Source organism: Zophobas morio, unplaced genomic scaffold, assembly GCF_036711695.1.
Source record: "Zophobas morio isolate AGI-343-1 ecotype UQ-CSIRO unplaced genomic scaffold, CSIRO_AGI_Zmor_V1 ptg000029l, whole genome shotgun sequence".
Taxonomy (NCBI): Eukaryota; Metazoa; Arthropoda; class Insecta; order Coleoptera; family Tenebrionidae; genus Zophobas; species Zophobas morio.
This window is the reverse complement of record NW_026972134.1, coordinates 864,148-887,628: the sequence shown is the minus strand read 5'-3', so window position 1 is coordinate 887,628 and position 23,481 is coordinate 864,148. Positions and strand designations below refer to the sequence as shown.

Below are 23,481 nucleotides of genomic sequence, written 5' to 3'. Positions count from 1 at the left end.
GGTTAGCAGATTACTTTTTAAATGATTGTACTGAAACCAGGGGAGGTGCTTTGTCGCCAAAAATGAAAATGAAAATTTTTTTGAGGTGTTTGGCCAATCCCGGTTTTCAGTCAGGAATAGCAGAAGAATTAGGCGTTCATCAGTCGACAGTATCAAAACTAGTTACATTTGTCACAACAAGGGTCACAGCAAAAGTTTCATCATGGATCAAATTTCCTCACACTGAACAAGATATTTTGCAGGCTTTAGAAGACTGGCAAAATGTCAATCACTTTCCGGGGGTCATTGAGGTCATTGATTGTACCCATATTAGAATTGAAAAACCAGGTCGTCATGGGGATGAATATATCAATAGAAAAGGATGGCCCAGTATCAATGTACAAGCGACTTGCAACGCCCAAGAAATGTTTACAAGTGTTGATGCCAGTTGGCCAGGTTCGTGCATGATACTAGAGTATGGAAAAACTCCACAATTCGGGAAGTTATGCAAAAGTTTCCGAATGCTAGCTTATTGGGGGATCAGGGATATGGCTTGGAACTGTCACTATTGACACCATATAGAAACACAGATACCGAAGCAAAAATACACTATAATCGGCTGTTGAAACGAGAACGTTGCATTATTGAACGCTGTTTTGGCCAAGTGAAACGGCGATTTCCTATACTGAAATATATATGCAGATTAAAACTTAGGAGAATATCACGTATTATTATTTGTTGTTTCATCATGCACAACATTTATTTATTATTTTTATTATTATTATTATTATTAACATAGCAAAACATCTTAAAGATGAAGAGTTTCCTGAAGAAGAAGAAGATGAAGACGACACTGATGAAAATGAAGACGACAATCAAAATCAACATATCCCTGACAACGAGATGTTGCAACGTGCACGTGTAAAACGAGATGAAATTGCTGATATAATTGTTCGACGTCACCTTTAATAGAAGACGTTTCTTAATTAAAACAGACAAAAAAGAGTTGAATATGCATTGTTAAATATCGTTTATTTGGCATAATACACATATTATCACTGTCAGTTTATTCCAGTCGTTCGATTTTCTTCAAAATATACTCTCTTTGCATCCTTGCGGTTTTTAGTTGCTCCAACAACACAAGTCTTTGTAGTTCCGTTGTGGTTAAACTGTGTGTTTCCTCAGTCTTGTAGTTGTAAAGTTTTGACTTCTTGGGCTCGGGAGAACGTCTACTCTTTTCACAGTTCTTTTTCTCTCTGTGTTTGGGCTCACATTCTTGTGCCCTTTTCGCCATACCTGCTACAGCAGGTTCTACAAAAAATGTTATTTTATAGAATTATAGAGTTTATTATGTAAAAGGGTATATTATGTGTATTAAACACAGATGCGATAGGTACCTACCCGGAATTTTGTTCATTGCTGGATTATCATCTCCTTCAAGTATCTTATACAAGACCTTCTCCCACTCATGCAAAGTAATGCGTTTGTTTCCGGTCTTCTGTTTGTCGGTCTTCTTCTTGAGCCGCGATTTCAAATTGTTAATTTTTTTTCTTCAACTGTTGTTGGCTGATGCGAAGCCCTAAGTGGACTTCATACAATTCCACCACCTCCAGTAAGGATTTTTCTTTTTTTGCTTTTTCATTTGGTAACTGAGATTTTGATAGTAATTCAGGTCGTTTTTCGATTTCTCGGACTATAAATAATTGGGAATTTGCAGTTTTCCCAGCACCGGACCCCGGCGATTCACAGCCACTTGACGAACTCATCTGTACCATGCACTGATGATAACCGAACTAAATGAAAATCATGGATAGCGAATTGTGGTTTTTTAAATAATCTCTTCATGGTCGTCGTTCTTATACGAAATAAGCTATCGATGGGTGTTTTTATGAAGATAACGAATATGAGCGTTTGCTCCAGAGTAAGAAGCAAATGCTCTTAAGTAAAAGGTTTAGTTTATTCATACTGATTGAAGTATGTGCTCATACTCGTACTTTTTACTCTAAGCATGTGCTCATACTTCGTACTCATGCTCACGAGCAACTGCTTCTTTTTATTCATACGGCCCAATGTTATTAATATACGCATATTTAACCGTGATTACTTACCCATTGTAGTAGACATCATCATATAAAGATCGATCTTCTTCAGGAGGTGAGTCTTCGTCAATAAAACACGGCAGTCTTGAATGTGTGCGTGTCGGAGGTTCCATCAAACTGCTGTATCCACCCACAGAGGAAAACCTCGTGGTGGTTTTTATCCATCCAGGGGGTATACTAGACGTATCCAAAGATCTTCTGCCTTTCCTCGGATTCAACTGTTGATAAGCCGTCGCTTCTAAAACAGCAGCTAATTGTCTTTCTTCTTCTTCTACTTCAGCAACTGCCGCCGCTGTAAAATCAGGATCTTCCAAGGCTTTTTCAGTCTTTGATTTGGATTTATATAAAACAAGAAGAACCATCAAACCAAAAAAACCACCGAGCGTAGCGGCTATACGGACTCCTGTCATAACATCGTAAGTCTTGTAAAATTCCATTTCGATTTTGTTTCTCTCCACTGGATCGAGTGTTGTAGAGGAAAGAGGCAGTATTGTGGTATTTTCTCCTTGTGAGCCATTTGGCTCCGCCGCCATCACGTTCGTTGAATCACTGCAAACAAAAAGTAGATCAGCCGAGAATTATATTTAAAATCGAAAAAATTGGTCTAAGGCTATTTAGATAGAATTTTTCTCGCCCCTGACGTACAGCTTCTTCGTAAAATAATATAATAATATAAAGATATGTGTGGACTGACCTTAAAGTACAGTTAAAGAAGTATTTTGTGCGCATGTTTCACTGAGTTTTTCAATAACTCAAATTTGTGATGATTACTGATTAACATTTTAGCAACGGCATGTATTTCAATTTGAATAGTTGCAGTTTAATACTAATAATAACAGTATTGCATTCTCAAATTTTCGGGAAAATGGAGCCAGCCAATCGTTTTTGATTTGATCAGTAAAAAAATTGCAAATGCTGTGAATAGAACCTGGGGCTTTTCATAAGCAAAGCGAACGCGTTTTAAGAGCGGTGGTATTAAGTATTTAATGAACAGCTTTATTATGGAATAAACAAAATCAAGTTGGATCCATAAAACATAAGTATTGAAGTACCTATGTATGTTATTTCATGAAATTTAAGTAACATTTCTTATGAAAAATTTTGAGATGACGTCATCAAATTGTTTGTCAATAGTTTCAGAGATAGGTACTCCGTCTAATAAAATGGCCAACAGGCCACAGATGGACGACAGATTACAGACGAAAGGAAACTAGACCTAATTTTTCATACTTTAGGGTTCATGAAATATCTAGAAAACATGGAAGTAGCCGAACGGACCATACTGTAAGATCACTTTAAATGTATACTAATAAAATTTTATGACATAATTCGGATTATTTGGTTGATAATGCCGAGTCGGCTTTCCGTTTTCTTTTATTTTCTTGTTTTCGCGGGGCTCACCGCATGGAGATCCGTATCTCCGGCTTGAGAGCAACCCCGGTGTCTGAGCGACCGCCGCCCCTGACCGAAAACGCCACCTCCGGTGGCGTGAAGGTGTCCGCATAAGCCTAGGTCAGCCAGATGTGTTTATATTTCAGCGGCACTAGTCGGCCCAAGGCTTGGCACCGAGGCAAGCCGCCCCCACGCGTTATCGGCGAAATTCCGGATCGTCACCGTCCTGTCCCACCGGAATTTCGTTGCAAGATGATGAAATTTAGATGACAAAGTTAGAGAACAACTTCATCAACGGAAAATGTTTTACGGTTCTCATTTCCTTCTTGTTACCTTATATTAATATTTATGTACGTCCAAAGCTAGACATCTAACATGAAAAGTATCAAATTTCTGGTAAATTTATTGTATATAAAATTTGCCGATTGTCTACGAATTACAAATTAACAATCACTCTTGTCTCAAATAAAAGGATTGTTTACTGTGACAAATGTGACCTCCTAGATAATATAATTTGCATAGACTAAAAAGGAAATTTGTAATTGGTCTAAGTTTGTTTAGATAGAAGATCCCTCGTCCTTGAAGTACAGTGCAACATATCCAGCTTTTTCGAAAAATTATAAAATTTGATTTTCCGAATTTTACTTTTTTATTTGACCCCTAAAACCTGGAGTAAAGATATTGTGTACGCCTATGTTTCAAGTGAGTGATGACGTTTACAACATTTTAGCAAGAACACCCATATCAATTTGGATAGGTGCATTACTGCATTCCAAATTTTTTTTTTAAATTATGTGAGCCGTTCTTAATTTGACTCATAACATTTTCTACATTTTAAATAGGATGTAGATAAGGGTAGGGGATAAACGCCAATTTTGATTAACGATGTACTGTGCTTTACCTTTAAACGTTACCAAGAGTTTCAAGTTAAACTGTACAGTTTTGATTTTTATTCCAAAAATTTGGATGTCGAGGGTTAAAAAATGAAGAGGAATTCATAAACCACAAGTGTAGGAGTATGTTGTTTTATATAATTTAAACAGATTTGCTATGTAAAATTTTGAGGTGACGTCATCAAAAATCTACACAATTTTATCTCGTTTATCATTGCATTCATATTTTTGAGAATAACTTAGAAAGGGTGGAACAACTTTTAGTAAAAAATATGAATGAGGCAATTAAAATTATTTTTAAAACTGTAACACTGTTGCCAGTAACTTCACTGCAAAGCACTGAAATAAACAATTATATACTTACATGATGTTGGAATTTTTTTTCTAAATATATAAAACATGGAATGCTTTAATAAAAAATGTGAAGTACATATACAACGCGATCCAGAACTATGGAATAATGAATATAAAATGACGCAACATAATATAAACTGGTCATTTAAAGAATACCTGTTCCTTTCAGTTAAAGAATTGCTGAACTTGAAAAAAATGATTATCTGGCAAGTTACACTTTAGTATTTTACTCCATTTCGATTATTTCACTAGAAAAATTTGTCATCCTCATCGTCCTCTGATTTTAATTCGGAATCAGATTTACCTAGTGAAATAATGAAAGGAAGAATGTTTTCATAAGAAAAGTTTCCCATATGTTTTTGTGTGGCAAAATAAATTTTTCACAATGTCCACAAAAATTTTGCCACATGTTTGAAATACATTTCATTCAAACCATAAATTCTCCACCCTATCCTTGGATGAAGGTTGAGAATGTATATATGTGCTTGTTGTAGTAATTCTTTCAAAACCCCAATGCCATTTCAATCGTGTTGTATTGACAATGGTATGGGGGTAATCTAAAAATTTTCAATACCACTCTCTCTCAGCCAAAAAACGCTTTTGTGTATTTGTCCTAAAAGGTTTAATTAACATTTAAATGAAGGCAATTTTTTAATGCAGCAAGAAGACAGGAAACAATCATTTCAAAAGAATATTAATCGTTTGAAAATAAAATATTGTATTTCATTTGGAGTTTAAGTAACTTTATGTGAATTTACTTACACAAAACGAAACAATGCACTGTTCAACAGAGCTAACATGCAAACTTAAACTGTAAAGGTTATATAAACTGTCATGCACCTAAAAAAGTTCTGTAGATGGTCTCACGTGAATATTTATTAAGATTTATTTTATTATAAGTATCGTTTACCGCAGGAATATAAATTGGTTGATAAACGGAGGCAACTGTTGTCAATTATTTTGTAACTGACTTATCATACCGAGTATAAATTTGTTAAGAATAAGTTAAAATAATTAAATGGCAGTGTTAAGAACAAGAAATTTTAATCGCACGTTTAACATCAGACAAATATTAAATGCAACGGCGCGACGTCAGGCGATAAATTTGGCTGGCCGACTGTGCAGTCTCAAACTCAGTGGCGTTGGGTTCAATTCAGTGTTCATCTAATCAAGATCATCACGAAAATTGTTATGTTGAACGGTCATTGTTAATTTTTAAAGCAATTTTAACACCTAAGGGAACTCGTATAACTGAAGAAAACCTAGAAAAAGTAGCAATTGTTACTAAGAATTCCCGACGTTACAGCAGAAAATGTGGCCGCGATTGCAATAGCCGCTGGCAGTCGGACGGCAATGAGCATCACTTACGTGATGCCGAAACCTGCAAATTACTTACAATGATAAATGTTTCAAATTTGGTTAGAATGTACATCCAGCTGGACCAAAGATACTAGTATTAACGTGCACACCCACACAATAATATTTTTGCAATATATTTAATCAATTCGAAATACATTTATTCAAGCTATTGGTTACACTTTGTTTCATGCTCATGGAGGCCGCTGCGAAGGATTAGGGCCTTCTCAGTGCTTGCAATATACAATTAGATATGCGTCACAAAAATTGTCTCAACAATGATTGCAAGTACATACATTTTTTGTACCACCTGAAATAAAGATAAACTGTATGTAAATAACAACCTTTTAAATTTCCGCATAAGTAAGTTGTACTTACAAAACGGTTAACTAGGTTTTGAGACAATTTAATTACTTTGTAGTATTAAATTAGACGGACTTGCTGTGCAAAGTTTTCATATAAAATTACGTGGGTGTATTATATTCCTCGAATATACGATGTAGTACAGAAGTTCTCTAAGCGTGATTGCTTTTCGTTTCAGAGGGGACCTTTAATGTGATGATTTTAGAAAGATCTTACGAATGTATTTAATTTTCTCTTCCCGAGCTGTGGAAGTATTGTAATCGAGTCCATCGGGCGAAGTTACTAGATTGATTGTCACATTTTATATGTATTATGAATATCATGTAGATGGTAAAACGCTATCCAAAATTTCTGTAATCATCCCCACCAACAATGTGATGATGTCATCTCAAAATTGTACATAGTAATAAGTAAATGGGTTTTGAATTGTAAAAAATAACATATACGTGTAGTTTAGGAATCCGTTGAGTTTCTACTCAAGACGCTAGATTTCTGGAACAAAATCAAAATGATATAACAACATTTTACAATGTAATTTTAAGTTGGTAGAACCGAATGCTTTGGAATCTTGCAAATATTTTAAAGTTTTTGTAAGCATCGAAAGTTTTTAATCCAAATGTATCTGTTTATCCCCCCCCCCCCCAAATTGATAACGTCATCTCAAAATTTTGCCGAATAGATCCTATCGAAAATGTGCAGAGTATAATGGATCTAACTATTGGGTGCATGTCATAGACAAAACTAGAGTACTCGCATGATACATCAATGAATACCGAAACAAAAAAATCTCCAGAAAATTCTCCAAAATAAATTCATATCCATTCATTCATCGTCGCGGTGAAACAGTATATGTGAACAAATTCATAGAGAAAACAATCGTGTAGAAGTAGGACATGCGGAGGGCGGCTGCAGGGAATCACTCGACCAGATGGACAGAGGATAGCGACAATTATGAAACCAATACGAAAAAAATTTTGCTTACTGAGGTTGTGCTTTCCTATGTTTATCACCTGTGTCATTATCATTTCTGACCAAGGATATGACACATATATATTGTTACGAAATAAGCCCATACGCCGCCCCGGTACGACGCCTATGTGTCTTCTAGTATGTACGCGTTGTTTCTCGTATATAGTCTGACTCATCGCCCGTGCGGATACAAGCGGATGTCGCGACGAGCCCAGAAGAAGTCTCGAAGCGGCGCTCGAAAAGCCTGGAAGCGGAAGTCGTGAATACCCAATTCGAGAAAGAACTGGATCACCGAAATATGGATTTAAATAGAGGCCACCGTCGGGAATGAGACATTCATTATTCAGTCAAGAGTGGAGTGCATTTAAGTTGCGAAGTTGTTCTGTATGTAATCGCAGTTAGTCGTGTAAATACCAGTTAAGGAAATAAATTGTTGAGTTTTTACCTACGCCCGACTAATTATTCGCCCGTCGAACGTAACAATATATATAAATATATATAGATATGAATGACTTCTTGTGTGTCAGCTAAGGAAGTATACTAATCGAGTCTATCGGGTGACTTGCCACTTTCATGTTTTCTCGACGTTTGAAGGCCCCTAGAATACGAAAAAAGTGGTCTCCTTTTTCCGTCCGTCTGTCGTCTGTGTCAGTTTTTATTAGACAGAATGACCGTCCCAATTGTTATGAAATTTTATACGTGTATTAGAAATAGCGTATAAATGGTAAAACGCTAACCAAATGTTGACTGATCATCCCCATCACCAATGAGATAACGTCATTCCGAAATCTGCAATTGTATTTTTTTTTTTATAAATAAAAATAAAAATAATATAATATTACAACAGCTTAGAAGTCCTCAGTTGGCTTTTAAAACGATTTCCTGATGTCCCAAACAATTCCACTTCATCATTATATATTTGCCAATCTTGATTTTAACTTATAAGGATTATCATAAGAAAATTAAATTCGCAAAATCAAATGATTCTCGAAAAAGTGGACTTGTAATCAAGGGCGAGAGAAATTCTGTCGAAATAACTTTCGAACATTTTTTTTTGTTGACGATCGGTCGATCGGAGAAACATTGTGAAAGGAGAAAATGCTTTGCAATCAAATAATGTAGTGAACGTCAATTTGGATGCTGAATCAAAGGTGCTTGAAGGGTTTATTCGAGCCAGAATGAGAAATAGCCAATACAAAGTTATGGTAAGTTAATGCAAATTGATAAATTCTGTATGAAATTATTATGACGTATTTTGTATTATTATGGGTAGATATTCCTTTGTTCGCATTTCTTAGTAGAAAACCCAACATGTGAATGCCCAAGAGGTGCATTTGTATGTCACCATATGGCTGCACTTTCCCTTCACGGACATTTTATCAGATGAGGTCGGAGCTGTTGTCTCTGAAAATCCTTTTAATCCTCAAGTGAGCCTAAAAACGATTACTGTCGAGGAACAACTTCATGAAAGTTTACGACAAATTGATGGGAGTAAAGAACTGCTTTGGCTGTTGGGCCCTGAACCAGAAAGATCCGAAGAAAATCTCCTTCACAGTGTCGAAAAACTGTTAACGTCCGAGAACTATTTAAATGACCCATCCAAGAAACAGTTTCTGGTTCAGTTTTTCACCAAAAATGAATCTGATGTTGCATTAGGAAGTGCAATTTTTAAAGTAGAATATTTTTTTTGTTTTGGAATAAATTATGATTTTTTTTTATGGGCTTTTCAGACCCAATTCGTGATTTTTACGTGTACACAGAAGGTTTACTCAGAAATTCTAAGTTTTTCCTTTTCTAGTAAAAATGTGTGAAAGGAAAATGACGATGATTCTTAAATTAAAATTTGACAAAAATTGGAAACATCTCTTTAAGTATCGTTTTAAATTTACAGCCGTATCTGTACCGTCTGAAAATCAAAGCCGTTTAAGTGGACGGGAAGTCAATGGCAACATGAACCACAAATATAGTAACAAAAGTTGAATTTAAATATTTATCAAATACCATCAGTTCGGTTCATGTTTGATATCCAGATCAACAGTAAAAACACCAGTGTTAATGGTGCAGGTAGTGGGATATATAAGAACATTACTTTAATGGTAGATTTTAAGCATTAAAGTGACGCCTCGATTTCACCCATAAGAATTACACGGGGAACTGAAATACGGGTCTCGTGTTATGAACTGAGTTCAAATATCCCGCGTCGTTCGCCAGAAACAATTGAAGTTAAGTGGATCAAAACTCACAACAAAACATCTTTCGTTGTCATAAAGAAAAGTCATAGACGTACGTATCATTTTAAACTTAAAAGTCACTATTGTGTCATTTTAAGATAAAATATACATTTTAAGCTACAAAAAAATTTTAATTTCGCCAATGAAGATGAATGGAAGCATAAACTATTCCATGCTCCTAATTTTACAGGCATGCATGGCGTCACAAAATGTCCAACATTTCTTCAAGCATCACCTTTCCATCGGTATTCATTGTTGAAACCCCCTCGGATTTGTTTCAATTGCCTTATAAATAAACACACATAACAAACGCTCATATAAGAGAAACGCAGTAGGTGTGAGAAACGGCATAATATATTGTTGCACTTTAATTAGTCTTGTAAAACCGTAACACTGGTAACCGTGAGAACGATTTTCGGTAGGACCTTACCGAGTTCAGTCGAGTTCAGTCAAATCCATCTACTCAGTCGCTGCACGTATCGATGGAGCCATCGCTAAACTACGAATTTAAAAAATTTGGTCCGTCGAAGAGGTTACGCACAAACTAATTATTTCAGCATCCGAGGGACGAGCTGAGGCGATTTTTCGCTAATCTATTTCTCGCGAGTCCTCTGGTGGAGTTCGTCTCGCGTTTCTATTTAAGTCGACGTCTTACCCAATTTTGTGGATTCTAAAGCCATCCGGGACAGACGATTTCTTGCTCTGAAGCGCCAAGAGCAACCCAATGTCCATCTACAGTATTTGGATTTCATGCGTGATTACTTAACCTCCAATCATATGTCGTTAATCACCGGCGAAATTCCTGAGGGTGATTCGTTTTACATTCCCCATCATGGAGTAAACCTAAGGGGAATCTGAGTAAGATTCCCGTTGTGTTTGACGCTAGCTGCAGGGCTTCCAACAACATTTTATGGAACGACACTCTCCTTATTGGCCCCAAGCTGATAATGCTCCACTATTGTTAGTTTTTCGGATGAAACTTATGGCATTTACTTGCGACATTCGTCAAGTGTACCGACATATTTCGATTGTTCCTGAACATCGACGCATAAATTCGTTTCAAATTCGACATGTCGAACCCCATTCAAAAGTAACAGTTACGTACAAAACACTGTTACGTATGGTGTTGCTTCTGCCCCTTTTCTTGCTGTAAGGACCTTGCGGCACTTAGCAAACTTGGGTCACTCACAATTTCTTTCAAAGTACTGAGAGAGAACTTGTACATCGACAATGTTTGTTGCTCCGATTCATTAGAAGAAGCCACGAAATTAAAATTTCAGTTGTTGTCTTCGGCGTGTTTTGGGCTAAGAAAATCGTATAGAATTGTTGGACAATATTTCCGAAAGTAATAGGCAATTACAAGCGGCCAATTTTGATAAAGATCCGCAGGTCACCTTAGAATGCTACAAGTTTAGTGATAACTTCTCCTAAACCGAACGACTTGAACAAAAAGAAGCATTCTTTCGGCAATTTCTCTCACTTATGATTCACTTTGACTCTTATGTGCAGTCCCATTTTTGACAACATAAATATCGAGGTATAGAACGAAAATCCGTTAAGTGACGGAAACTAGAAAAATTACTTTCATATTCAGTACGATCATTTAATCTTAACACAATCAATTTGGCCTTCCTTACAGACCACAAGCAATTTGTGCTTAAGCTTTACTGCGCAAGAGCGAGCTATTTCTTGCACAAAATAAGGAACCCAGTAATGGTAAGATGTTGACTAATCAGCAAAATTGTCCAAAAACATTTGACAATGTAAGGTTATCGGGTGCATGTTAAAACGTTAATCAAATTCATAACTCATCTTACAATTTTGCCAAATAGATGTTATTGAAATTTTACAAAACAACATAGTCCTGCATGTGTGATTTATGAATCCATCTTGACATGCAGATTCTTGAAAATATTTTAAAGTTTTTGGAAGCATTATAAATCGTTAATGAAAATTTGTCCGTCATTTTACAATTTTGCAGAATAAATGTTCTTCAAATTTATGTATGTTTTTGGGAAAAAAACTGAGTGTGGTTAGTTAATTAATCAGTCCTGTCGAAATATATTATAAAAAAAATACATATAATTCTTAAACTGTGAAAGTACAAAAGTCAGGTCTACTGACAAAAAAATTCTACTTATTAGGTTCGTGTTTTGTTTCATGGCGAGGTAGATAATATAAAATATCACCCTCGCACTAACGAAGATTTAAATATTATTTCGTTTGCTGTTTTTAACTGTTAATGTGAATTTTTTAAAATCTATTCTTTTCGCATTTAAGAATCAAATAAAGACAGAAAAAAAGAACGATTCGAAAAACATGTTCTTTGTTCTTCAAGACTGCTATACTTAATATACTCGTAGTTAAGCTAGAAATTTATATTAATTAAACAAGTCAAATTCGTGCTGAAAAACGCTTTACTTCAAAATCAGCAGATAGTTTATAATATTTTGAACTCCTTTCAAAGTGATAAGTAGTTTGAGAGAGGTACTAGTTTCGTTTAAAAACATTTGGTTGATAAAACGGCGAAATATTTTACCGTGAAGATACGTATGTCTAATGTCTCATAAAATATTTTTATCAGTGTTTTTTTACAAAGGCCTGTGTTAAATTAAGAAAAAAAGTATTTATTTGATAAATAATATCACATAAATTATATTTAATTAATTCTACCAATACACAGACTTTATTTCGCTTGCAATTTATCAAAAAATCGATATCAAAGAACAGGATCATTAATTGTCATTAAAACGTCTAAGGTGGCAGGCAACAATTCTTCTTTGCCATCACTCATCACTCACCACTTATTCTTGAATTATATCTGACGGAACTTTCTTTAATATTAATACACCGATGTAGAGAAAGATTTAAATCTAATTTTTACAAAAGCTAAATTTCCGGTAACTCAGAGCGTAATCATGATTAAATGTAAGCAAACTTTACATTTCCAGCATGTTTTACTTCAAATTTAATTAAATTCTTGTAGTACGAATTTAAAATTTATATACACGAATTTACAACTTTTAAAAAGGCGTTAATTTCTGAGTATCTGTCAAGAATGTAAAGATAGACGGTCAAGGATTTTTTTTCTGGGGCATAAGTATTGATATAAATCAAGAACATAATTTATAAATTTCCTTCCCTCCGGAAAATTCCGAGGCCAAAACCATTGTAAAACCGAAGTGAAAGATACTCTCTAGTCCGAGTAAGATCCCACAGGCGTCGTTTCGCCCAGTAGCTTTCCTAAATTATTCTCTTTACATCTTTTTGGAAACCTTTCTAAACGGGTTGTAACATAACTTTAAATATAATTTTAAAGTACGAATTGCATTTTTCTTATTACGTATTGTTCTTTTTTTTAAATAATCGATTGGTTAAAGGAATACTAACAGCACTTACAAAGAATACGTGTACAACGTACACGGTTTATATAAATAATTGCTGAATGTAGAAATCATTCTATTTAATTCAAGCTCTAATCTTTATAGAACTCTGTTCGGGTAAAATTAAGAAAGACATGTTGGTATAAATCTGCAACAATGTGTACTTTAAATTTATAGTGTGAAAGGATTAGAAGCAATGCACTACCGAATTACACCAGTTTTATTTAATTACATTAAGATTGGAATAAAACTGCTTACAGCTGATTTCAATTGCAAAAACATCGATAGACTTCTAAATAAGATCTTTATGTATTTTAATTTCCCAAGCGTAACCAAACGAATTATTATAGCTACCTACTTTCATGTTTTCTCAATGATTCATGACCCCTAGAGTACGAAAAAAATGGTCTCTTGTTTCCACCTGTCTGTCGTTTGTCATCCATCTGTCGTATGTATCGATTTTTATTAGATAGATAATCTTCGAAACTACTAGATGGAATGTTGTCAAATTTTATATGTATATTAGGAATATCACGTAGATGGTAAAATTTGGCTAAACATTCCCATCAACAATTTCATGAGGTCAGCTTAAAAGATTTCACATTAAAATTATTTACAAGTTATAGAAAAGTCCTTGTTGCTTTGAGTTTTTTCTCTAGGCGTTCAAATTTTATCATTTTACAAAAAAGCAGGACTTTTGGGACTGTACTTCAGGGGCAAGAGAATTTTTTTTTTTTACAGGATGATTATGTTATCTATTCATGCCTGGATTAGTCCGAATACGCAACACATTTTACTTTCCTTAAATGGCTTCGTGTTAAATTTTTTGTAAATAGAAAATAACGTACAGATGGCGATGATTGCGCCAACATTATAACAAATTCAGTGCTTTCGAATTCCGAAAAAACCGATGTGCAACGAAAAGCTAAAAACTGAAATCTGTAATAGCTGAAATGAGACATTTTATATTCTCGGACATTAGTATTAAAATCAAACTAATAAACAAATGTAGAATCATTCCTAAGAGTGTCCAGAAGAGATAATAAAATCTTTGCAGAAAATCACACGTCATCAGTATCAGGTCAATGTGGGTTTAGAACTTATCATAGAATTTACGAAAATTATGTCTGGCATAATATGAAACAATTGATCGAAAATTATTTCGACAGGACTTCCCTCGCTCCCGAAGTGCAGTGCCACAAATCTCGCTTATTTGAAAAATTAAAAAAAAAGATTTTGCGAATTTGTGTACAATAAAACAAATACAAGAGTACGCTACTTTATAAAATTTATTATAAACATTTTTGAGATGTCATCATAACACTGACATGGGAGATTGGGCAAATTTTGGTTAGCTTTTTACCATCTACACGATATTCCTAACATACATATAAAATATAATCGGCCCGGTTTTGGAGATTATCTGCTTAATAAAAATCGGCCGTACACAGACTGAACCAGGAGACCTAATTTTTCATACTCTTTGGGTCATGAAATGTCGAAAAAACATAAAAGTAGCCAGTCGCCCCCCATAGACTCGATTACAATACATTCTTTGCTTACGCTCAGGAAATAAAAATAAAATTCGCAAAATTAAATTCTATAATTTTTCGAACATTTTATATTTTATAGAACGTGTATTTCCGCAACACCGAAAACACAAAATATTTGTCGACGCGTTTCGCCAAATATCTAGCTAGACAAAGCTAAACTATGTATTTGTTGGACTGTATTTCAAGGGAAGTAACTCTAGACCACATTTTTGTTCAACATTCAGTGATGTAACACATTTTACTTCGCTACAGCATCCACATCACGCTTGTTTATATATTTGGACGAATTGTTTATATGTTTGGGCGCGAGGGCGACGGTCACTCCGCGGATAGGCAACTAATGCCGTTTACGTTGTTCTTGTAAAGTTTCCGGTCGAGATTTCTTCATGCATTCATTAATGAATCATACTTTAGTTTTGTTTATTACATCCAGTGCATTGATTGATGTATCGTACCAACAATAATGGAAAAATATGAATGCGTTGTAAAACACATGGGCAGTGGCGGCTCGTGAAGTTTTCTTCAGAGGAGGCTCAAACTTGAAAAGTACTACTTTTTATATCTTTCATTATCTGAATATTTTTTTTTGTCATGCCCACGAAAAGAACACTCATGCGTTGATAGATAAATAAACTTTTGCATCGATTAGTCTTTTCAAAATTGCCCTATTTTCACCAACTTTCTCGTTATAGTTCTCAATATCCCTCTTATGAGCGGAATCTAAAATAGTAGATGTGATTTTTCATGCCTTTCTATAGCTCTTGACAAATTTTGTAAATTATTATAGCCTGTTTTATCCCAAACGGGAGATCCATCACTTGTGAATAATATACAATTCCAACAGTATAATTTGTTTCTTAAAACCGACGCCGTTAACTATTTAGTTTTATTATAATGATTTTCATTAAATGCTCTGTTTTGCTTTCTACCTGTCATTACCATTAATGGGAGTGGTGGTGTTGGTCTCCCCTTTTGTTTTATACCTATCTTTTTATCACAATCAAGCTACTAAATTAATTTTTTAATAGCTAATTTACGTATCTGCACATGAGACTCAATTATTTTCGTTGCTCATTCTCGTTAAGTATAAGTAACAAAATGCAAATAAATGGTACAAAAAACACCTTAGACTTTACGTAGGTACTACGTAAAGCCTAAACACCACTCACCACTGAATAGGGAGCACGCGAAACCACCTCAATGTTCTTCCTATTTACACCCGATGGCTCCAATTAATAAGAAAGAGATAAAAATATCCGTGCGACTTGATCTGAAAAGAGATGAACAAGCCGGAGGCTAGCGGCCTGAAGCGGCACGCCGATCAACGTTTTAGCCAATGCAGTACTGAATGACGATGCGTCAAGGTCTACGGTCTCAATAGCAAGATGCATTCTCGGCGGAGGCTAGCTTCTACCGCTGAAGCCAAACGCGGAGTGGTGTGAATTATGATTGTAAGGGCGCAAATATAATTTTTTTTTCGACATTTTAACCTGATATATGATGAAAGTAAATTAAATCAAACAAAATATCCTGAAAAGTGACAAATGTCTACAAAAATACAAATTCTTTCATCGAAAAAATTAGAGGAAGCTCAGCTCCAAAAAACAGAGGAGGCTCGGCCTCCCCTGCCTCCTCTGAGGAGCCGCCACTGCACATGGGTAAACTATAGTGTAATAATAACAGTTATCTATTCTATTATTGTATTCTCACACTGGCATTGTGAAAACAGGACGTGCTATTTCTGATTTGAAGGGAAAAAAAAAGTTGGATGCGCCGAGAATCGTACCTGTGTCTTCTGTTTGGAAACCACATACACAGACAGCTGAGCCATTTTCTGCTATTACTAGGCGACGAATTATGTAGGAAAAGAACAGTGATACTGAGCAATAATATTAATAATAATGATAAACAAAAGCAGGGTGGATCACAAAACACAAGTGTGGTATAATATTTTATAATATTTAAGATAAGATATAGGAGACCAAATGTTGGCTGATCATCAATGGGATGACGTCATTCCAAAATTTGCAATTGTAATTCTGTACTTGCCGTGTATGACTCCGTGCTGTGTTTTCACCTTAGACATCCAGATTTTTGGGAAAAAAAATTAAAATTGTGTAACATTTTGTAATGTAACTTTGAAACTGCAAAACCGAAAGCTCTGAAATCTTGGAACCGTTTTAAGGTTATCGTAGTCCTGGTAAATCGTTAATCAAAATTTATTCGTTTAACCTGTCCCAAAAACTAATGACTCATCCCAAATTTTTTCGAATAAATTCTATTTCAAATTTGATTCTACACTTGTGGTTTAACAATGGATGCATAGTTTTTAGAATTACTTATACAGGAGTACTAAAAAAAATGAATGAATGATGCAATTTATTGTATTGATTAAGTTAAGAACCACTCACTCCATTTTCCCGAAAATTTGGCAACAATAGTACTGCTGTTCTTAATATTACACTGATGACATTATCACAAAATTTGGTATTGGAAAAACTCAGTAGAAATAAACCCGTAATACGTTTCTTTATGTTTATTTTAATATTATATACATAGGTATCTTTATTTTAACTTATAAGGGTTATGATAAAAAAATTAAATTCGCAAAATCAAATGATTTTCGAAAAAGTAGACTTGTACTCAAAGACGAGGGAAGTTCTGTCGAAATAACTTTCGACCAATTTTTTTCAACTCAATGTGTATTGTCTGTCTTTTAGGTGACGCCAGTAATGGAATTAAAAAAATCATTACTCTACATAAACAATACTAATAAATGGATTCTTTTAATGTATGTTTAAATTAGCGAAATAATTTTTCACATAAAAACGTCTATCGTTATCAACACCGAATTAGTAAAATAAACTACAGAAACATTACAAACACAGAAATTTCTAAAAATACCAAGTGAACCTTTAAACAAACGCGTCCTAAACTATAAAATAAATTTCTTTTGGAAGGTTACCTATAGAAGTTTATTATTAGATTACCATTGCATTGCTGTCCGTCGTAAAATACATCTGAATTTGGTTATCAAGTGCATTGTTCGGAAAGGCGTATTTCTAAAACAGTCCAATCATAATTTTAAGTCCAATACTCAAAAATGCAGATACGTTATGTTGAACCCTACAGACATGTAAAATTATTCAGTCAGACTAATAAATTCACTCCGACTCAATAAAATATTTAAGTTTGGTATTAATAAAACAGGATATGAGAGAGTTATTTTTAATTTGATTACCACATGTATGCTCGAGTATCAAGTGGTCTTTAAACAAGTATTGTACTGCAACTACAGTTGCTTTTACAATACATAGATATAAATAAAATCGATTTCTAAAAATCCTATATTACGTCGGTTGAAAATCTCGCGTTGTTATGGTAACGATGTCTCGAAGCTCTAAAGCGAAGCATGATGAAGTTGATTCCGTAGTAAGCGTCTATTATGACGAATATGACCTTCAGTCACTTTATACCACAGATAAACTAATAATTATCCTGCTACGTTATTATTTTATCTTATCAGTATCTTTATTAAAAAAAAAAATTAATTATAGATACAAAATACAAAATAATGCAAAAGCATTAACACCAAAGTTTGTTGCACTCCTGTTCCCGTTGTGCAAAATTGAGCTTAATTGAATTTTTAATAACGGAACATAGGTATATCTCGCTTTAACTATCTAGAAAAAAGTTTACAGCAATCTTTTCAAACGTAAAGCATTTCTAATGAGAACAGAGCTTTTGAAAAAGGGATTCTGACGTAAAGTACGAATTGAGGACGCGTTATATTACAACTAGGTTTTATCTACAGAATCGGCGTTGAAGTGTTCACATAGCTATGATGATGATTTAATATTTAAACAAAACGACATAGTAGCTGCAAAAAATAGTACCTACATGTTTTTATGGACGAGTAATTTGTTTCATACTGTCCGCTACATGTATTTTTTTTTATTTTAAAAAGATGAAGACATCAACCGCACAGGGTTATTAGTCTCCAGTACAATAAAGTTGAACAAAAAACAGATTAAATTTGTGAGTACAGCTGGGTTGCCTTAAGAAAACTAAGTGTTCGATCTTCTGCTGAAGAAGAGTTCGCTAGAAGACCCTCGAGAGTAAGATCCGAGCCTAGGATGGTTCGGTGCGTAGTGTACTTGGTACAGGGTGTTAACAGATGCTCAACCGTGAGAGGCACACTACAGGTTGAACAAGATAAAAAGATGTTGGCAGTGAATCGGCAAGAATGCGTAAGTCTGGTGTGCCCTAGTCGAAGACGTGCTAAGACAATTTCATCCCCGTAGAATGTGAAATCAACGTAGAGGTTGGATGGGTGATTGCGAGTTTAGCAGCTGCATCGGCTTGATCGTTAACATCAATATCTTGATGAGATGGAGTCCAGAGGAAATGAATGTCTTTGCCGGCTTGGTGGAGAAGAGCAAGTTGGTAGTGGATTTGTTGTCCTAGAACGCAGGTTGGATACATTTGGCTCAGCAGTTTTAAGGAGTTCATGGAGTCAGTACAGATGACGATGTTATGATGTGGCGTGTTACGCAAAGAATCATCTTGGACTGCAGCAGAGATTGGTAGACGATAAAGCTGTTCACCTGATGGAATAGCATAAGCTGCACCAACGCCTTCTGTTGTCTTTGAGCCATCCGTCTAAATGATGAACGAATCAGGAATGCCTGCCAGGATGGCCTGAAAGCGCTCAGCAATTGGGCAGTCGTTATTAGAGGTGACTGAGGAATCACCAAAATGAAGAGTAAATTAGAGGTAGCCGCGAACCCAAAGAGGGAAAAGTTGGGGCGGTTTAGGAACGCTACATGTATGTATTAGGTACTTTACGTGATTAATTTGAGTACAGGAAATGGCACATTTCAGGCCAAGACCGGCAAGTGTAGCTTATCAATTCTTCCCAAACTTCTTAGAGAAAAATAAATTGTATATTAATATTTTTAATTGATTTTAATTCAAACTAATACACAGATCTAACTAACTAAATATAGAATAAACAAATTAAAAGTTGAATGGAGCAAAATCCACATGCACCACCCTCGATGCCATGCCACTGATCCACCTTTTAAATAGTAGACGGAAAAATGTTCGAATAAAAATGATGTAAACACTTTCCGTTTCATGCACCTTTAAAGGTCAACTCGAAAGATTACACAGTCAAATAATTTTAGAAAAATTTCTTGTTACAAGCATTCTGAAAATGGATTCTGAAAGGTTATTTTGTGCTGAATAACTATCTAATAAGACATTATGCCTACGTCGTCAAAAAAATTTGTTTGGAGATTGTTCCTAGATATTTCCAGTTAAAGGTGTACTATTGCATAATGGGAATAAATATCTAGTACCTACTGCCGACTGCATATTCCATACAAACTGCAAAAACATATGAGAATATTCAACACTTGTTAAACTGTATTAGCAACAAAAAGTTTGAGTGCAATTTGATAGACGATTTAAAAATTGTAGCTTTAGTAACTGGTTTCCAATCTGGATATACCAAGCATATGTGCTTCTTATGCAAGTGAAATACAAGAGAGAAAGCATTTCAATATCTGAAAACAATATTTCCTAAGCTTTCTGCTGCTAACATAAACCAAGGTATAAACTAAAATATTACAGTGAATTAGCTTAGTGTCAGTGAATTTTTAGGAAACAAACGTTCCACAAATTATGTCTCATTTAAATTTCTTTGCTGATAATAAGAGTTAGATCCTTCTACATATTCTAGGCAGAAATCTGTGGAACATTTTTTTAGTGCTTCTTGCGCGTTTTTCTATGTAAAATTAGAATTCACATCATTTTTCTAATTGTTCACCGATCGACAATAAAAATTTGAATAATTTTTTTTTTGACGACATGGGTATATTATCTCTATTAAGAGTTGTGCAGCACAAAATTACCTTTCCAACCATGTTTACAAAATATATGTAACAAAAACACTGTTCCACGGTGTTATAATTATTAGTTGTAGAAACCAATGGTGGTCCTGAGAAGATCCGATTTTTGGTAATGCTTCATGGTGATCGATTTTTTATTATGATACCTATGTTTATGCATAATTATATAACATTTCGCAATTTAATTTTGAAATTGCAAAACCGAATGCTGTGAAATTTTGCAAACGTTTTAAGATTATCGTAATAATGGTAAATCGTTAAACAAAATTTATTCGTTTACACTTTCAAATAATTGATGACGTTATCTCAAAATTTTGTCAAATAAATCCAACCTAAAATGTGCAAAATATGTTTATACTTGTGGTTTATCATTCTATTAATAGTTTTTAGAATTGGTTATACATGCGGGCTTAAAAGAATTTATGAATGAGTCAATTTATTTTATTGATTAAATCAGAAATTATAAAACCGAATGCTCTGAAATCTTGCAGACATTTTAAAGTCATCGTAAGCATGGTAAATTTGCACTCAAAATATGGCTATCTCAAAATTTTGCCGAATAAATTAAATCGAAAATGTGTAAAATATGGTAAGTCTATACTTGTGAGTTATTATTACATTCATATTTTTTACAATTGCTTACACATGGTGACTCAAAGAAATTAATCAATGTTTCAATTTATTGTATTTATTAAATCAAAAGCTGCAAAACCAAATGCTTTGGAATCTTGTAAACATTTTAAAGTTATCGTAAGCATAGTAAATTTGTAATCAAAATGTATCTGTTTATCCCCTCCAAAAAATTTATGACATCATTTCTAAATTTTGCTGAATAAATCTTATCAAAAATGTGGCAAAATATGGATGAGTCAATCCTTGTGATTTATCACGAAATTTATATTTTTTAGAATTACTTATACCGGGTGACTAAAAAACATTAATCAATGAGTCAATTTATTTTATTGATTAAACCAGGAACAGGTCACTCTATTTTCCCGAAAATTTGGGAACACAATACTGCTATTGTTCATATTACACGGCACTAATCCAAATTGATATCCATGTGCTTACACAAATGTGGATGACGTCATCACAAAATTTTATAAAAGATAATCTCATTTGAAATATACCCTTAGCATGCTTCTTTACATTGACTTCAACATTACCTACATATCTTTATTTTAACTTCTAGGGGTTCTCATAAAAAAAATGAAATTCGCAAAATCAAATTTTATAATTTTTCAAAAACGCTGGATAATGTGTTATTGTACTTCAAGGGCGAAGGAAGTTCTAACGAAGTAACCTTCGACCAATTTCTTTTCATTACATAAAATAAATTTAATAAAACTAATAACTCTCTCATTTTTTATTGACCAAATTAAGACCGAGTCACCCCATTTTCTCGAAAATGTGAGAATACGCACGTCTTTATTTAATAATGATTAAATAAGAATTATAATAATCATATTCAGAACACTGTGTTCGATTCTTGCTTACTTATTATTGGTTAATAATTTTAATCCTCGTTTTTGAGGCGACCAACTCATTCAAATCAAACTTAATTTTTACGTGACATTCTTCCGATAAATATAAACATAAATACTTACTTTAGGTTATTTTATTACTACTGAGGGGCCATTTTTACTTACTGAGCGTAAGTTAAGGAAGTATAGTAGTGGAGTCCATCGGGCAACTTGGAACTTTCATATTTTCTCGACGTTTTGTGACCCCTAGACAGGGCCGCAGCTAGCGAAGGCCAGGGGATGCTGAGCCTCCCCTAGAGAAATTTTTGCCTCTCCTAGTCCTAGACAAATTATAACCAACTAATTGTGAATTACAACATCGAAAATCAAAATAAAATGCAATATTCTATTTAATAAGCGGAATTAGAAGCAGTTGTGATCTGGTTATTGAAATTCCTAGGAAATGTCGTTTAGTATGGGAGAAAAAACGCACGACATATTATGCAATAAGATTTCGCCTCTAAATCCTGAAAATGAGAATTATAAAGAACTTGTAGAGATTTTGCTGAACCCTTTCGATCTTCAACCTTTAGAAATAACCAAAAATTTCAAATTTTTACAAAGGAAGCATGAAGACGGTGAAGCAGTCCAAGAATTTTTAACAGCATTGCAAAAATCAGCTACAACATGTAAATTTTGCGATTACCTGAAGACAGCTTTAAGGAATCAATTAGTTTTTGGTTTGCATTCAAAGAAAATTCATAAAAGGTTAATGGAAATTACGAATTTAACTTTAGAGAGAAGGCTTTAGAACTCGATGGAAATTTCATCCAAAGATGTGGCGGAGATACAAAGATCGAAAAGTGTGAATGTTCATTGCGTAAAACGTAAGACTAAATTTGAACAAAAAGAGAAATCCAACTTCTATCTTTCAAATGTGGAGACAACCGTCATCTTGCAAACTGTTGTCCTAAACGTAATTTGATTTGTAATTTTTGCATATTAAAAAGGTATGTTTCAACTTAAAACGAGTACCGCAACATAAAGAATTTCGAGAAGCTAATCAGGTAGAATATTCTAACAGTCGAACGTACAAATTTTAGAAATAAATTCACTACTACATTAAATGCAAATAAAATGAATGTCACATTTGAAACAGGCAAAGTCTGATAAAAATTCATGATTTTTCTGAATACTTTACAAATTTCCAAATTCATGAAACGAAACTGAAATTGATTACTCGTAGCTATTATAAAACTGAATCATCAGTTACGGGATTTATGGAAGTACAAGTTAATTACAAAAATTTTACTAAAACTAACTTATATATAATTGAAGGATATCGTAAACCTATCTCAGGTCGAGAATGGATAAGACAGTTAGGAATTTCTTTAGATGAAATTTCACCGATTCGTCAGAAGAAAGCAAACAGGCTCTATCATCGATTGTACAAAAACATTCGAAAAAATTCGTGACAATGTTAAACCATTTTTTGTAAAGCACGGAAAGTGCCATTTGCATTAAAACCAAA

At 34.2% G+C, this 23,481-nt stretch overlaps 1 protein-coding gene across 2 annotated transcripts in view; it reads right to left on the bottom strand.

Annotated features, from left to right (window-relative positions):
• The window catches only part of LOC135137501 (uncharacterized), a 35,252-nt gene that overhangs the window by 8,436 nt on the left and 3,335 nt on the right, over window positions 1-23,481 (bottom strand). Inside the window, exons 2-3 of one of the 2 annotated variants that reach the window (XM_064067184.1) lie at window positions 22,137-22,291; window positions 2,088-2,627 (exon numbers count right to left, since the gene is read on the bottom strand). In XM_064067184.1, coding sequence (XP_063923254.1) covers window positions 2,088-2,611 — 524 coding nt within the window. In that variant the 5' untranslated portion in view covers window positions 2,612-2,627; window positions 22,137-22,291. The remainder of the gene's footprint in view (window positions 1-2,087; window positions 2,628-22,136; window positions 22,292-23,481) is intronic. The other variant, XM_064067182.1, reaches the window with a different exon arrangement.